Source organism: Mus caroli, unplaced genomic scaffold (assembly GCF_978045245.1).
Source record: "Mus caroli unplaced genomic scaffold, Mus_caroli_1 scaffold_9, whole genome shotgun sequence".
In the NCBI taxonomy this organism is placed as follows: Eukaryota; Metazoa; Chordata; class Mammalia; order Rodentia; family Muridae; genus Mus; species Mus caroli.
This window is the reverse complement of record NW_028227264.1, coordinates 60,908,980-60,927,240: the sequence shown is the minus strand read 5'-3', so window position 1 is coordinate 60,927,240 and position 18,261 is coordinate 60,908,980. Positions and strand designations below refer to the sequence as shown.

The 18,261-nt window shown below is 47.6% G+C and overlaps 1 protein-coding gene across 1 annotated transcript in view; it reads left to right on the top strand.

The window, feature by feature from the left end:
* The first annotated feature begins 3,639 nt into the window (after window positions 1-3,639).
* Window positions 3,640-18,261, top strand: part of Stox1 (storkhead box 1) — a 68,142-nt gene continuing 53,520 nt past the window's right edge. The window contains exon 1 of the mRNA XM_029482191.2: window positions 3,640-3,940. Coding sequence (XP_029338051.1) covers window positions 3,640-3,940 — 301 coding nt within the window. The remainder of the gene's footprint in view (window positions 3,941-18,261) is intronic.

The following is an 18,261-nucleotide window of genomic DNA, read 5'->3' as shown; positions in this document are numbered from 1 at the left end:
GAGATTGCCCACAGGGTTTGTGGACAGGAGGCAGGCACACTACCATTTGAGCTGGATCTCCCCCCCCCCACACACACTTATCTCTTTTAGATTTGCTTTTATTATTTTAATTATGTGTACGAATGCTTCTCTGTGTGTAGGTTGCATGAGCACAGGTAAATAGCAGGTGTTGGGATCACTTCATCACCGTCTATAATCTCTGTCCTCAGAGACAATCTGCCTAAACTTGTTGAGACTTTGTTTATCTGTGAGAGAGATGGTTGAATAATACTACTCCTATCAGAGGGTTAATTTTACAGATAAAATTACATCACTGGTTTTAAAGAAAAAATAACATGGTTCTAAGCACAAAGGAAACTGAACTAGAATTGGTCACCATCCTGATTACAGGGAAGAAACCTTAGGTGAGGCTGGGGTGTGGAGATTTCAAGCCCAAGAGAATCTTGGGCTGGGCATGGTGGCCTTTATTCTCAGCACTTAGGAGCAGGGACAGAGAGAGGAAGCCAGATCTCTATGAATTCCAAGCTAGCCTGGTCTATGTAGTGGCTTGCAGGCCAACCAAGGCTACATGGTGAAGACCTCTCCACACACACACTGAAAAGAAAATTCTTGTTTTCCAAGAATCAGTCACACAGGAGTGAGACTTGGGTCCAGGGGGCAAATGGCTTGATAGAGTCAGAGGAGAAATTGTTCTATGTGAGACAGCTCAGACTGGGAACTGGCATTTTTTCTCTCTGCAGGATCTATCCATCCACCTCAGAATTCAGATGGGGAACACTTATGTCAACTTCAAATGTTTATTTGAATCGAAGGTTGAGTCATTTACCTACAGAAGCCTGACTCAGTAGTTGTTTGGCTCCATTTCATACCCCCCACGTGACTGAGACATTCTCCCTCCTCCTCCTCTCCCTCTTTCTCTTCTTCCTCCTCCCTCTGTTCCTCCTCCTCCTGTTGCTCCTCCCCCTCCCCCTGCTCCTCCTCTACAAAACACATGCCTTTGTTTTCACTCCTTCCATTGCAAGTGAGAAATGGCAGTGACCTTGACAATAGGCTCTGTGCCTTTGTCCCTTTGAGAAGTCAGAATTTCAATGTACCTATGAGTCTTTCAATGTACCTATGAGTCTTTTCCCAGCGTGAAGGAGAAGGTGGCGAGCCACAGTGCCTTGGCCTAGAGGATGTCAGGGGCAGCACCAGACAAGGTTGCCTGACCCTTGGTCTGGAGCTAAACTCTCTGTTGGCCTGAGTAAAGGTGGGATACTTTTTAACCTAACTAATTATAGTTTTTGTCATTTGGGGAAAAAAAAAACCCAAAGTTTAAAATACCGGATTATGGATGGGCTGGAGAGATGGCTCAGTTGGTAAAAGCAAAAGGGCCCGAGTTTAAATCTTCAAAACCCATATAAATTGAGGCAGGATAGTACATAAGATATAGTATGTGTATAATCTGTAATGTCTGTTATCCCAGTGGTGCTATGGTGAGGCAGGAGGTGGGGGCAGGAGACTTCCTGGAAGCTCTTAGGTCGGTACCATGGTATACACACACACACACACACACACACACACCAATACTTAGGCATGGCCATTCACAGGCAGGCAGGGTGGCACACATGCATGTCACTGATACAATTGTCTCCAAGATGCTTGGGGACAGATAGCCCATTTTTTTCAGATGCTGGCACACTTGGATCTACTTGAGGAGCCATGTTGGAGATGGGTCCCACACAATTCACTTGACTCATAGCCACCCCTTTTATGCACATCCTGAAGTCAAGTGTGGTGTTTTTTGCATGTGAAACCACAGTAGTACTTAAAAAAAAATTCACACCATTGCATACACTAGCAAGCTTTTGCTGAAAGGACCCTGATATAGCTGTCTCTTGTGAGACTAGGCTGGGGCCTAGCAAACACATAAGTGGATGCTCACAGTCAGCTATTGGATGGATCACAGGTCCCCCAATGGAGGAGCTAGAGAAAGTATCCAAGGAGCTAAAGAGATCTGCAACCCTATAGGTGGAACAACATGATGAACTAACCAGTACCACGGAACTCTTGACTCTAGCTGCATATGTATCAAAAGATGTCCTAGTCGGCCATCACTGGAATGCCCATTGGACATGCAAACTTTATATGCCCCAGTACAGTGGAACGCCAGGGCCAAAAAAATGGGAATGGGTGGGTAGGGAAGTAGGGGGGAGGGTATGGGGGACTTTTGGGATAGCATTGGAAATGTTAATTGAGGAAAATACGTAATAAAAAATATTTTTAAAAAATTCAGGTCTTAGAGCCTCTGGGATTTGGGGATTAGAGATATCAATCTACAATAGTTAACAGAGAGTTGTGAAACTGGGGTATTGTTATTTTTTTTTTGATTTTTAATATTTTTATTACATATTTTCCTCAATTACATTTCCAATGCTATCCCAAAAGTCCCCCATAGCGCCCCCCACTTCCCTACCCACCCATTCCCATTCTTTTGGCCCTGGCATTCCCCTATATTGGGGCATATAAAGTTTGCAAGTCCAATGGGCCTCTCTTTCCATTGATGGCCGACTAGGCCATCTTTCCATACATATGCAGCTAGAGACAAGAGCTCCGGGGTTCTGGTTAGTACATCATGTTGTTCCAACAATAGGGTTGCAGATCCCTTTAGCTCCTTGGGTACTTTCTCTAGCTTCTCCATTGGGAGCCCTGTGATACATCCAATAGCTGACTGTGAACATCCACTCCTGTGTTTGCTAGGTGGGGTATTGTTATTAATAACATGTGTGATTGATGCACAGGGGTATGGATTATCTCATTATGGTAGTTATAAAGGTGGTGTAGTTAAAAATAAAAACGGTCGCACAAGCAAAAGGAACATGAGTTTGAGACCAGCCTGGGGGACATATGGCGACTCTGTCTCTCTCTGTGCCCACCCCTGATTATTATATCGACATTATGGATGGTAAGTCTGAAATGACCCTCAGGTCTTGCCGAAGCACCTTGCTCTTTATAGTATTGAGTTCATAGTTAAGTCTAATGTCTGTCCTGCCCGTTTCCTTATTCCAATAGATCTTTATCCTCAGGGACCCAGGGCCTCAATTCCAGCCCAGCCTGTTTGTCCTTATCGCTCTGCGATGCCGGCCATAGTCTGCAGGGCCAGATCTCGTCCTTTCCTTTGGAGTTCTTGGGGCATGATCGAGTGCAACGTCAGAATCCCCAGACCCTAACCAGGGTGGCGCCCCAGGCTTTTGCTACCGCCTCTCTCTCGCTAACCCTGCTTTCCTCAAAATTCTCAAAAGAAGGGGATACACTAGGGGAGGAGACAGACCCTGGAACTTCAGAAAACCATGGATGAGAGGGTCCTCAGAGTCCTCTGCTGTGAGATGAGGAACCTGGCCAGGTCCAAACCCAGAGACGCCAGAGAACTAGCCTGAGAGGTCAGGAGCGGAGCAAAGGCTCAAACCTGGGTCACCTCCCACGCGCGACCTGGGTCCTCCGGGCCCTGCGGGTGGGCGATGCCACCTGCTCTTCTGGTTGCTGTGGGAACCGGGAGTGACAGCGACGCCCTGGAAAGCCCCGCCCCACCCCGCCCCCCTCAGTGGGCTCCCGGGGCAGCCGAGGTGGGCTCAGTGATCGCGAGTCCCGCGAGCCGGCGGTATGGCGCGGCCCGTGCAGCTGGCGCCGGGTTCGCTGGCGTTGGTGCTGAGCCCGCGGGAGGCCGGGCAGGCGGCGGGGGAGCCGGGCGGCCGCGCGCTCTTCCGCGCCTTCCGCCGCGCCAACGCGCGCTGCTTCTGGAACGCACGGCTGGCGCGCGCCGCCTCGCGGCTGGCCTTTCTCGGCTGGCTGCGGCGCGGGGTGCTGCTGGTGCGCGCGCCCCAGCCCTGTGTGCAGGTGCTGCGGGATGCGTGGCGTCGCCGAGCCCTGCGGCCGCCCCGAGGCTTCCGCATCACCGCGGTGGGTGAGTGCGGGGCGGAGGTCGCCAGCGGCCCGGGTCATAGCAACAGGTTCCGGGAGCGCGTGGGTTCCTGGTGGTAGGGGAGGGGGCCCTTTAGGAAAAGTGAGGCTCGGGTCCGAAAGAGAATCCGATTGCTCCTTCCTTCCTTCCTTCCTTCCTTCCTTCCTTCCTTCCTTCCTTCCTTCCTTCCTTCCTTCCTAGCTTCCTTTTCTTTTTCCTTCTTTCTTTTCCTTTCTCCTTTCTTTTCCTTCCCTTTCCTTTTTCCTTCCGTCTTTCCTTCCCTTTTCTTTCTCTATTCCTTTCCCTTCCCCCTTCCTTAACTTTGCCTTCCTTTCCTTTTTCCTTTCCCTTCCTTTTTCCTTTCCTTTTTTTCTTTTCTTTCCCTTCCCTTCCCTTCCAGTCCCTTCCCAGTACCTGGTGTTCCTGTCCTGGGTGGAGGAGTGGTCTTAGGTCACTCAACTTTCAGAAGTTTGAGGTGGTGGTGGGGGGGTCATCCTTAACTGGTGGGGAAAAGAAACAGATGGTGCTGTGGACACATCACACATCATTCACCAAATAGAGAAAGTTCCACCTCCCAATCTTTTCAGACTAACCCATTTGTTTCTCGGTTGAGAAACTGAACCGCTGCACTGGTTACTGACACAGGCCACTAACCTCTGGCAACTGTGTCAGCTCCCAGTAACAGCTGGTTCTGTCCTCATTCTGTTTGTGGGGGCTGTGGGACCATTTGATGGTTTGGTGGTGACAAGCCCGTTGTTTCAAGGAACCTCTCCATCTTAGTCTTAGTCACTGGTTCTCCTCTTCCTACTCCTCCATCCCCAGAGAAGCAGCAGCAAAAAAACATTTGTTTTACACCTAATGCTGTGTGTGGTCTTGTCCAGGAATAGTGACCTCCTCTGGCCTGAACCTGGGAAGGTCTCTAACCTTCATGGCATCTGCAGACCACCCCCCCCCCCCAGCCTGTCCCCACATTTCTTTGATTAAGAAGAGAGATGGAGCCGGGCGTGGTGGTGCACGCCTTTAATCCCAGTACTCGGGAGGCAGAGGCAGGCAGATTTCTGAGTTCGAGGCCAGCCTAGTCTACAAAGTGAGTTCCAGGACAGCCAGGGCTATACAGAGAAACCCTGTCTCAAACAAACAAACAACAACAAAAACAAACAAACAAACAAACACAAGAAGAGAGATGGTTGCTAGACTACATAGATAGGGTCTCATCTGTCAAAAGAATGGTTTCCCGGTTCTGAAACAGGGAGCCAGGTACCCAAAGTTGGAATCTTCTGCAGACAGGCTGTATTTTGAAAAAAGGGGCTTTCAGTTGCGTCCTGGGCTTCTCTGGTTTGAATTAGCGGTTACATTCTCCTGTCTCCTGACTCCTTTCAAAGGGTGAGCGTACTGTGTACTGCAGAGAGGGAATTGGATGCAGTGTGTGTGGGGGGTGGGGGTGGGGGGGTGTCTAGACCCCAGGGCTGAAGTAAGAGAGGCTTTATGTAACATCTGAGGCAGCCATTGTGGCCCAGGGAGCCATGGTGTATGCTGGTTGTAGGCATAGAAAGGGGAGCTGGCTATTAGTCCTTTCTATCATTGCTACACCTGAGCAGTGCCCATTGACACAAAAAGATTCGCCAAAAATCCTCTATGTTTATTTATATCTGGGTGTACGTGCCTTGATACATATTGAGTGGTTGACTGACAGCTCTTGGGAGTTAGTTCTCTCCTTCCACCATGTAGAGCTCAGGGATTGAACTCAGGTTTTATTAACAAGGTTTATTTTAAAAATTTAAATATAATTTAAAGTTTTTTTTTAAAGAATAAATGTTTATGTGGTGTGGGAGGGGCACACATGTGCTCTGACGTGTGTATGAGAGTCCAGGGGACAGCTTAGAGGGGGTCAGGTTTCTCCTTTCTCTATGTGGGTCCTGGGGATTGAACTCAGGAAGCTTGGTAGCAGGCATCTCTATCCACCTAGCTGTCTCACCAGCTCTCTTTATGTGATTTGGGAACCTTTGGAAATGATCCAAAGGCTCAGAAGAAATTGCCTGTTTCTATGTCCATCTTTGATAAAGGATGGATGGCCAAGAAGAAATTGAAAAAGATAGACCCACTGACCACATTCTTCTTTTGTCTCTGTGTAGCGTCTTCCTTCTGTGCTGAGGCGGAGTCTCTCTGCAATGGGGATGTTTCTTTAGCGTGTGTGTGTGTGTTTTTTTTAAGATTTATTATTTTATATGTGTGTGAGCCTGAGTGTGTGCAAACGCATCTTGTGCATGCAGATACCCACCGAGGCCAGAAGAGGCGTCAGATGCCCCGGAACTGGAGTTACAGCTGGTAGTGGGCCACCATGTGGGTGTGAGGATTGAAACCTGGATCCTCTGAAAGAGTAGCTGGTGCTCTTAGTCACTGAGACATACATTTATTTATTTATTTATTTATTTATTTATTTATTTATTTATTTATTTGAGGTAGGGTCTAATGCCGCCCACGCTGGCCTCAGGTTGCCTGTGTAGCCAAGGTTGCCTTGAACAGGTCTTCCTTCATCTACCTCCTATGCCTTGTTTCTGGGAGTTGAACCCAGGGCTTTATGCATGCCAGTCAGTCACCCTGCCAAAGCAGCCACAGTGTCTGCCTGGGGAAGAGCTGTCTGAGCTAGGGAAGGATGCCAGATGCCCATGGGGTGGTTAGGGATGCTTTTGTTTTGATTAGGATCGCTAATTACCATCTAGCTTGATGATGTCAGAGTCACAGGAACAAAGAGTCTGAGTCCGCAGGCAAAGGCTCCTGGACTGCCTTGAGTCTCAGAAGGTGATGACAGTAGGAGATGAAGTCTCAGTCTGTGCTCCCATCTCTGGCAGCAGCGGGCTTCCAGAAGCCAAAAACAGGCTCCTGGGGACCCAAAGGAAGAGCTGCTGGGGCCAGGCACCCGTCTTGACTCTCTTCTTAGAGTAAAAATACTAAAAAGGAACACAGAGGCCAGTTTGGTCTCTGCTGTTGTTTGGATCTTTTGGAAGGCTCGTACATTTTTGCATAAAAGGCATGTGGGCAAAAGAGTGTGGAAAGCCATCCTCAACTCGGCTGTGCTCCCAGGGCCCTTTTTAGGCTATTGGAGCTTGCAGGGATCTCTCAAACCCTGAGGGAAAAACTGGTATGGAGGGAGTTATCCTCTACTACCTGGTGAGAGTTCATCTCCAGCCTGGGCTGGGTAGGACTTTGTCTGGAAAACCAAGTGCCACTGAGGTGGTTCAGCAGGGCATGGCATTTGCTCGGCAAGCCTGGGGACTTGAATTTGATCCCTGAAACCTTTGTAAAGGGGGAGGGGGAGAACAGGTTTTGGGGTGCGCGCCTCTGACCTCCACACATGCCCTGTGGCATGGGCACCCACCTCAACACAGCAATCATTAAACCGGCAATCAAGACAAACAGGAAGACAGAGCACTCATTGTAGTAAGAAGGGATTGGGGTCCAGGGCGCAGCTGAACTGGGGAGAACAGAGGCTGTGTTCCCTCCGAGGCTGGTGCACTTTGCATGGAGATCATTTCTCTCACTCAAAGGAAGCTAAGGTGGGGACAGCAGAGTATTTCCCTGAGAATGGGGCACTGAAACTTCAGCCAGAGGGCCGCAGGTGGCTGCTCTTTCAGTGCCTAGGGTCTCAAGTGCTTTGTTAGGGGCGGGGTCGTTTTTCTTTTAGTAGCAAATTGCATTAACTCACGAAAAGGGGAATCCTAGAAGCTGTTTGGAGACAGCTGGTTTGCTTTCCCAGCCGAGCTACCAGAGGTGGGGGGCAGGGGCATGGCCTTTTGTTTGAACAGCTCCAAACAAAAGGCTATATAGGTAAGCCTGGCAACAGTGGGATGTCGCCAGTCCACATCTGCTCTCACGCTTAGCAGGTCTTGGAAGCTTTGTTCTCTCTCTTCTCTCTCCCCTCTCTGTGATCTCTCACTGAACCTGGAGTTTACCAAGAGCTAGACTGGCTTACCAGTGGACCCCAGGATCCTTGCTCCACCCACACCCAAAGCTGAAGGTCCAGGAATACATCCTCACAGCCCTCACATGCCCATGTGTTCTTGACAGAACCATCTCAGCCCCAGCATCTTCTCACATTGAGTGAAGATGTCCTGAATGGCTATTCTTCTTCTTCTTTTTTTTTTTTCTATTAATTCATGTGTATGGGTTCCTCCCCCGAAATGTGTGCATGTGTATCATGTGCGTTCGAAGTACCTCTGGACATCAAATGACAGCAACAGGTCCCCTGAAACTGAGTTAGGATGGTGGTAAGCTACGCTGGGAATCCAACTCTAGTCCTCTTCAAGAACAACAAGTGCTCTAGGCCACTCTCCAGCCCCTGGTGGCTTTTTAAAAATGTGTGTGTGTGTGTGTGTGTGTGTGTGTATTTTTGAGACAGGATCTCACTATGTAGTCCTGGCTATCCAGGAACTTGCTACCTAGATCCGACGGGCCGACATAAATGCTTCTGGTTCACCTTCTGGAATCTGGGACCGAAGGCGTGTGTCAGCACCCCGTGGCTATTTTTAAGTACAACCTTCGTGAAACTGAGGACATGGCTCACTGAGTAAAGTACTTGTTGCACAAACCCAAGGACCTGAATTTGGATCCCCGTCATCCATATAAAAAGCTAGAAGCGTTGGTGTGGACCTGTGATCCCAGCACTGAGGATAGGGAGAGGTAGGCAGGTCCCTTGGTTTGTTGGTCAGCCAGCAGTGAGAGACCCTGTGTCGATAAATAAATAAATAAATAAATAAATAAATAAATAAATAACCTAGGCCAGGTGGGGTGGCGCACGCCTTTAATCCCAGCACTTGGGAGGCAGAGGCAGGCGGATTTCTGAGTTCGAGGCCAGCCTAGTCTACAGAGTTCCAGGACAGCCAGGGCTATACAGAGAAACCATGTCTCAAAAAACAAAACAACAACAAAAACCCAACGAATTAAACTAATTCTAGCACTCAAAAGGCAGAAACAGAAGGCTCAGGAGGACCAGGAGTTCCAAGACCACTCAGCCACATAGGGAGATGGAAGCCAGTCTGGGCTATGGAAGGCCTTGTTTCAGAATAGAAAGAAAGGGGGGGGGGAGGAAGGAAGGAAAGAGATTGGTTTAATTCCTGTCTTTTCTCTTTTTATTGGAGTTGATTAAACAGCTAACGTTTTGAGTTTGGGAACTGAATTTGCTGGGCAAGCTCTAAGTCACACAGTTAGGTTCTTCCTGCAGTAATAACAAAATGTTCCTGGGGGCGGGGTGGGGTGGGGCCGTGTAGCTTAGGAGGTGAAGTGTTTGTGTCACATGCAGGCAGCTCCGGTTTGATCCTCCTTACTGTGTAAACTGCCTGTGGTAGCACAGGCTCCATTATAACCCCAGCCCTAGGGAGGTCAGGAGGTGGAGACTGGAGGGTCTCTGATGCAGCTAGAGCTGCAGAGTGAGACCATATCAGAGAAATTTTGAAGTAGTTGTGTAAGTCACACATAGTGAGTTCAAGGCCTGGGCTACATGAGACCCTCTCAGAAATCCATAGATAGATAGATAGATAGATAGATAGATAGATAGATAGATAGATAGATAGATAGATAGAAAGATAGATGAATGGATAAATGGAAGGATGGATGGATAGATTGATCGATGGATGGATGATGGATAGATAGATAAGTAGATAAATAGATAATAAAATAAACATGTCGTGGCTGGCGAGGTGGCTCAGCAGTTAAGAGCACTGACTGCTGCTCTTCCAAAGGTCTTGAGTTCAAATCCCAACAACCACGTGGTAGCTCACAACCATCCCTAATGAGATCTGACACCCTCTTCTGGTGGCATCTGAGGACAGCTACAGTGTACTTACATATAATAAATAAACAAATTTTTAAAAATCCCAAACAAAATAAAATAAACATGTTATTCTGTTGGTGAGAAGTGTCTAGCTATGGCTAGAGAGACTGATGTCTGACCACCACTGTGGTAGCTAGCCCTCTTTCTGGATGGATGTCATTGTCAGCTTGGTTATTTTTCTAGCCTGGTGAATGCTTGGGTCTCTCACCTCATCCTCAGCCCTCCTCTGGGGTCAAGACCTTTCCCTCCCTGGGAGGTTGTCAGACTCACGCTGGCCTTTGGGACTTTTTCCTCCTGGGGCATTAAACAAAACCAGCTGCTCTCAGCTCCCAACTCCCCAGCCCTGTCTTAGGCCATGTTGTTTTTTTTTTTTTTTTTTTCCCTAAGTTCATTTACTGGGTGTTTGTTTGCCTGTGTGTTCTGCTTCGTTGTTTATTCTGCTCAGAGGCACCTGCAGGCTTCCCAGTGGGGTGTCACCTGCACGTGGTCATCAGACTACACGGGCTGGATAAAACATCTCATACTGAACAGTGTCCAGCAAAACCCCATGCTAGCGAAGAACACGAGACTCAGTGTTCCCCACCATGGTGACTAGAACAGCCAGCGTTCTCAGAGAGGGAGAAGGAAGCTGCTTGCCAAAGAGCATTTGCAATATTCAGATCATTTGATGATAGCCTTAAAAGAAAAGATTATTATTTCACGTGTATGGGTGCTTTGTCTGCTTGTATGTCTGTGCACCTCCACCTGTGCACCTGCTGTCTGCAGAGGCCAGAAGAAGGCCTTAGATCTTTTGAAACTTTAGTTACAGACCATTGTGAGCCCTTGGGAAGAGCAAGCAGCCAGTGCTCTTAACTGCTGAGCCACCGCTCAAGCCCTGATAATTACTCTTTTTTGAAACTGTTTGCCGGGTGTGGTGGTGCATGCCTTTAATCCCAGCACTTGGGAGGCAGAGGCAGGTGGATTTCTGAGTTCCAGGCCAGTCTGGTCTACAGAGTGAGTTCCAGGACAACCAGGGCTACACAGAGAAACCCTGCCTCAAAACAAAACAAGAAAATGTTTTCATTTGGGGGAGAATGTATGCAAAGGGGGAACTTTTTTGTGTGTCTTTTTTTTTTTTTTTTGGTTTTGGTTTTTTTCCAGACAGGGTTTCTCTTTGTAGCCCTGGCTGTCCTGGAACTCACTCTGTAAACCAGGCTGGCCTCAAACTCAGAAATCTGCCTGCCTCTGCCTCCCAAGTGCTGGGATTAAAGGTGTGTGCCACCACTGCCCAGCTTTTTTGTGTATCTTGAGGCAGGGTCTCATATTGAGTAGGCTGGCCCAGTACTGTGAACTGTATCTGAAGCAACCTTCCCTGATCCTCTTGCCTCTGCCTCCGGAGAGCTGGGGCTATAGATGTTTGCCCATAGGTGGTATAAGATCCTTTGTGTGATCAAAGTCACCCATTCATGGCTCATAGCATTTGCTTAGCAGTTCATTAAGCATCAGGGGAGGCTGGGCATGGTGGCACACTCCTTCAATCCCATTACTGGGGAGGCAGAAGCATGCAGATCTCTGAGAGTTTGAGGTCAACTCCGTTTATATAGCAAGTTCCATGGCAACCAGGGTGTCACGAGCGAGAAGGTAGATACACAACTTGGTATAACGAAAGTTATATTTTATGATGCTGAGGGTCAGCACACCATATTTACACTCCCAAGTTCCTAACTGAGTGAGGTCCTAAGCCTGTTTCCCCAAGGCTGCTGACCTGTGTGATGTATCTTAGCTGGTGGTCAGGTCCAGTCTCTAACAGAAGTCTCTGATTCAAGGGTCAGGATCCTGGGGGAGATTCCAGCTGCAGGGCAGAACAAGATGGTGTCTCTCCAGATGTGCAGAGTAGAGCATTGCTCTTGGTCTCACCTCTTGGGCTGGAGAGCTGGCTCAGCAGTTAAGAGCACTGACTGCTCTCCCAGAGGTCCTGAGTTCAATTCCCAGCAGCCAGGTGGTGGCTCACAACCATCTGTAATGGGATCTGATGCCCTCTTCTGGTGTGTCTGAGACAGTGTACTCATATACATAAAATGAATAGATAATTCTTTTTAAAAAGAGAATTGTTAACAGTTTCATAGCAACTTGTAAATCCAGGCCATACTAGGAAAAGGAGAAAATAACTGTTGGGGTACATACAGGAGTCGCCTCACAAACCACACGTTCACTGATCTCAGTCAGACGGGGATAGTTTATTGAGCATACACTCCAGGGCTGATTGATCAGGACCACGGTTCAGATTCCGGAGCTGAACTATGACTTTGACGTAAGATCTTACAGGGTTTTTAAGCCTGAGATCTACAAACATCTGTGCCAAGTTATTCCACCAATCAGGATTTAGGGCTAGGGAACTCCTTTAGGAACATGTTTGTGTTGTACAGTTATCCTGTTCCTGTTGGCTGGGCTATTCAACTGTGTTGGGGGACTTGCCTTGTTTAACATTCATGCCTTTTTACCCACTTTCATGCCCTTTCTGCCAAATAGGATGTCAATTCCCAGGGAGGTCTTGGGAACGTAAACACCTACTTAAAATGGAAGCCTTATTCTAAATAGATGTAGGTGTCTCTCTTATGTTGGGGTCCATCCCAGGGACAGCTTCTAAAGCCAAATACCATAAAAGCTCATACACAGGTGCAGGAAGTGCTGCTGGGTGGTTGGTTTGGTTTAAGCATGTTGTGGCTAACTATACAAAGCAGTTCTGACTCCTGTTGTGATTGGTGTCCAAGGGCACAGAACATGAAATACACAATCAACTTAGGCTTGAGAAAGTTTCCCGTGGTGACGTCATAAATGTCAACTGTGGGTTGAAATCCTTCATGGAACATGCAATGAAAACTCCATTGCCAGGGTCTGTGGGTTTGGTTTGCAAAGACAGAAGGGGTCAGTTCTGCTATTTTGGAGCTCATTGGACAGAGGGTGGGTGCCACAAGGGTGTTGGCCCCAAGTGAGATGGTGTGTTCCTTTGGGTAGTAGACATCCTCTGTATTAGTCCAACTAGTCCATAGGAAAGAATCAGGGAGTATAACAGCTCCACCCACAAGTCTCCTAGGCAACAGGTGTGTATGAGAAGCTGGGACTGCATTGCATGTATAGACTAAGAATTTTTAAATGCATTTTGCAGAATCTGTGCTCACACCAAGAGGTTTGCCTTGGACCCAGTAGAGTATTGTAGACTGCTGTTTCCATTCCAAATCCTTTAGGGAAGAGCCAGGCAGGCTGGTCTCTACTCTTTGAAAAGTGAATCGTGCTTGGATACATTTTTCTCTTTGTCTTTTCCTCTGAATGAGTTGTAGCAGATAATTTTGAGAGATCTGGCTGGCTACGGCTAGTCTCTTCAAGTTTTCAGCTCTTTGTTAGTGTCTACCAGTGATTGCTTTAATAACTTTAGTCCCAGACAAAGGCCCATAATCAGTTTGTGGGTAGTAGCTAGCCCATCCAGACAAGGTGTCTAATAGCCGGTTTGTTGTACAGTAAGATTTCTGACGTCTGCCATATCTGCCTTGATGTCCGAAAGAACAGAAGAGGCCATGCCAGCTCCAAGTAAGGAGGAGACCAACGTGGCTCCCTCAATCACCAGTGGCAAAGATTTTCTTGCCCCAAATCTATTTCCTGAAGTGTAAGAGAAGACTTATAGTCTCCTAAATTCAGACTCAGGCAGAGGTATAGAGGTGGGAGCTGTGGCTTGAGGTTGAAGGTGAGTGAGATTGTCAGGATCCTCAGTATAATTGTGAGGCTTGCAGGTAGGCTAAGGTCAGGCGCCATCATGGACACTCATGGCGGGTTGACAAATGCTGCTTTGTAGTGGGCTGTGAAAAATTTGTTGTTCCTTGTCCCATTCTCTTCTGTCAGTGATGCATGGTGACAGGCTGCCTTCTTTGATTCCACGGGATTCCCATGTTATGGGACAGACATATATCCCATCCAATTGGAGTGCCTCATGCAGAGTTCCTGCATGCAATGGATTGAGTATGGGATTGTGGGTCACAAAGTCTCCAGTGCCCCATTCCATGAGCTGTTGTAGTGGAAGAATCATGGAGTAGAAATAATAGGGAAGTCCTGGGTGTATGTTTCTAAGGTTCCAGTTTGGAGCGATCCACACATGAAGCTTTCCACCAGTGGAAGTATCTGTGGTCTGCCTTGTGTTTGTGGTTGGTACCTTGGCACAGAGGAATCAGAGGATCTAGGGCAGCCTCTGGTTGCAAATTGTATCATGTCCACTCTGGGGCTGATGTAATCAGTTTGGTAGCCAGTGTGAGTCCAGGCTGGAATGTCGACAGACAGGAAACCAATGTCCCATATTCTGGGAGGAAACAAGTGTGTGATGTTCCTGGTGTCTATATATCCAGAGGAATTGGGAAGCCTATCATTTCATTGTCCTGGAGCGGATGCGTGTTGGTGTTGCAGCTCCAAAAACTCTCCCTCATTTGGCAAGCAGATGTTGTTGTTGTTGTTGTTGTTATTGTTGTTGTTTTAAAGATGGGTTCCAGGGGCTGGAGAGATGGCTCAGAGGTTAAGAGCACTGGCTGCTCTTCCGAAGGTCCTAAGTTCAATTAGTTTAATTCTCAGTGAAGATATGGTGGCTCACAACTATCTGTAGTGAGATCTGGTGCCGTCTTCTGGCCTGCAGGCATACATGCAATATAGAACACTGTATACATAATCCATAATTAAATAAGATAATTAGTAGAATTCATTGTTGCTTTGGTTTCCTAATTTTCCTTAAAGATGTGTCAGGAAATGTAGTTGTCAAGTTGTTAAGTCTTCTGGGGGTGGTGTATGACAGAGGCTGGTAGGTCAGTTAGGGCGGTCCATTGTCTTTCCCACAGTTTAGACTTGGTTTGCTGGTGGTGTGTTAAACCTTGCACAGTGGCAAAGTACATAGTGGTGAATTGCATCGTGGTGAGGTTGGAGCCACTGGCAGACTGCGAGGCAGTCTGAATGGATTTGCTCTTTGTGTGGAGAAGACTGTTATGGCAGTCGAGGCCTTGTGCAACAAGCATTGCAATGGTTATGTTTGTATATGGTGCATGGGTCGTGTTTGTATAAAATTCTGTGATATTTCTCTTTGGTGTAATCTGAGCTCTGGAATGCCATGCAGGCACAGAGCATCCAGGGGTCTGCATGGGTTCTCCTCACTGGTGGATGGAAAGGGTGGTGGCAGCTGGTCAGTCAAGCTCCATGGAAATCTGTAACGTTGTGTCCAGCCATGACAGGTGGAAGTGAATCATTTTCTGCTTTCCATATCACATGGTTATTTCATATGTACTCGTTACCATGGTACGGTAGCTTAGGAAATTTGGCTACACACAAAACAGTCACCTGGCCGGGCGTGGTGGCGCACGCCTTTAATCCCAGCACTCGGGAGGCAGAGGCAGGTGGATTTCTGAGTTTGAGGCCAGCCTGGTCTACAAAGTGAGCTCCAGGACAGCCAGGGCTATACAGAGAAACCCTGTCTCGAAAAACAAAGAAAAACCAAACAAACAAAACAGTCACCTTTGGCCTGTTTAGTTGTGGGAATAGCCCAGAAAGTGTATTTAGGCATTTGATTCTGTATGTGATGGGATATTTCTCTCTTGTATTCCAAGAGAGAAAGTGCTTGCATGGAGTTCTTCTTGACAGTGTCTGGGTCAAATCACGGCTTCACGTGGGTTGGTCATGCTTGTGGCTGATGTCGCCACAGTCAAGAAACCTGGCTCCTCATTCTGGCCCCGATCCGGGTAATCGTATGCATTGTCATATGCCATCCCTGGAGTTTTATTGCACTGGTAGGCAAACATAATCTGATATGGCAGATGGTCATCTGCCACATATATGGGGCAAGGAATGCTGCGAGGGACTTTGTGTCTGCTGCTCTTTCACATTTAAATATGGAGTCTTCCAGGGCTGGCATCTCGCATCTTCATTGTAAGGTGGAAGAATAACCTAGGGATATTTCTCTCCAGTGCAAGTTGTAGATGACGGATGCTTCTGTGATATTTCTCTAGATCTGTGTCAAATGGCATTTCAGTGGGGTTCTTTCCTAAAATTGGTGTTTTCAGCTTCCCCTTGGTCATCGGTGACCATAACTCTCAAAATTGGTGCAAAATGGGCATCAGCCTTTTTCCATTAGCCCTAAATGCTGTTACCAAATAATATTCCCAATAGTTTTGCAGAGGGCTTATTAAACATAGACCAAGTTCCTGGCATATGTGAGGCTTAGGATGACTTGTTCATGGTCAGAATTCTGGTAGGAATCCATTTAAGGTGTTGTAGCGTGAGTCACCAATATCATACTTTACTCTTGCTTTATTTGTTGCTGTAGCTGTTGGTTCTATGGTTGTTTCATTCACTGGTGCTGTTGCTATGGATACATTTGTTAATGAAGGTGATGATGCTCCTGCTGCTGTGGATACGGTTGTCAATGAAGGTGACGATGTCTCCGATTGTGACAAGCTCAGTGGTGTTGGTGACAGTGAATTGAACAATGGTGCTGTCAAGGAGCCTGAGCTTGACTTTCTGGGTCATGTTAAATTTACAGAATTCAACAGAGTCCCAGGAAAAATGCTCAAGCTACTTTGGGCCAGCGGATCAATACCGTGATGTTGTTCCATCTTGTGTTCTTCTTAATTGGCTTGTTAACATTTCTATGAGGCATGGGGTGTAATTTGTTGTGGCCCTGCCTTGTCATTTACTAGTTTCCTCTCTGTCTGCTCAGTTAGCACTGGTACTGGGTAAATTAATTCTAGGACTATTATTACAATCCTTATGAAAGTGCAAACCCAATGTATAGGGCCAGGTCCTAGGCACATTATGTTTCTTTTTTTTTTTAAAGATTTATGTAATTATTTATTTATTACATGTAAGTACACTGTAGCTGTCTTCAGACACTCCAGAAGAGGGCATCAGATCTTGTTACAGATGGTTGTGAGCCACCATATGGTTGCTGGGATTTGAACTCAGGACCTTCGGAAGAGCAGTCAGTGCTTGTCCCGCGCTAATTTTCCCGCCAGCAAGAAACAACGCGGCACACAAACAGGATCCTTCTGTGGCAAGCTTTAATGCGTCTTGAGAGGGAGAGCATCAGCTTCTCAAGGTGGAGACCCCAAGCCCGAAAACCGCCTCCCTTAAATAGGAGATTTCTCTCGCCTCGGACGTGGCGATTCCCTATAGGCCAAATTCTTGTCACCCGAGGTGACGTTGTCAGGCGGGCACCTGGCACCATGAACGGTTAATGCCAGCACATGCGCGGATCACTTGTTCATCTCCAGAGGCAGGCGATGTCGGCGCCATCTTATAATGGCGACGATGTGGGGTGGCGCCCCACATCTCCCCCTTTTCTATACAAAAGCAAGCCAGCCACCCATTCAAGGAGGGCGGAAGTAGAGGCCGAATCCCCAAAGATAATTTAAAAACAAAAGATATGTGCAGGGGTCTTGTCTAGGCTCTAGGTGGGACCCGACATACTCCTGACCGATCTCTCTGTCGTTTTTCTTGAGGAAGGGACACTAGGACAGGCAACCCTTTTCAAGACGGCATGCTTCCCAGAGAGAGCGGGGGTATCTCTCTGTGCGATGCTTAGCTCAACAACCCTCATGGGCTGCTCAAACCGGGCACTCATCCTCGTGCGACGCATAGAGATGCTGAGGGTGCAAGAGCTGCCTGGCCGGCGACCGGCTGCTAACATCTACTGCCGTTTTAGTGCCGCAAGCCAGACTTCCGCTGACCTTCCATGCTCTAAGGCCATGAGTGCCTGAGTTATCATAATTTTTTCTCTCTTGTTTTTACTATAAATTTTGCAAATTAGCCAAAGCATAAAGCCCAGTCCGAGGCAGAAAAATGCTCCAAACATTCCCACCCCCACCCACTCTTTAAAATAAGAAAATGCTGAAGAAATCCAGGAGGCGAGGCCTTTGGTGAGGGACAGGTCTAGGCGGGTGGAGTTGATTTGTAATATCGCTGTTCGGAGTTCCCGCAGGGTCTGGTCAAATTAAACTGTCCAATTCTGTAACAAATGCTGGGATAAAGCTTTAGAAAGATTAGCAGCCCGTGTGAAATTGTCATACTGTACAGAGGTCACACAAAGACCTGGCAATCTTCTTTCGCACCCTAATTGGGCAACTTGCCACAAAACATCTAATTGCTCTTGGACTAAATCTATGCGTTGATTCACTAGCAATAACCTGCCTTGAATCTGGGTATAAGCTAGATGTCCAGCCTCCATGGCCGTGGTCACCGTAGAGGACAATTTATTTATGGTGGCAGCCGACTGCACCGTGCCCGAAAGGGTCAGGGCCGAAGCAGTAACCGATGCTGTTACAGCGGTGGCTGCGATGATGCCCACAATTACGGCAGAAATTCCAAAATCTCTCCTTTCTCTGAATAATGCCATTGAACTTGGGGCCTCCACAGGAACAGGCACAAATCGGGGCAGGCGTGCTACCAGGGCCAAGGGGAACTCAGAAGCATTCCAGCACAGAACATAATAACATGGCTG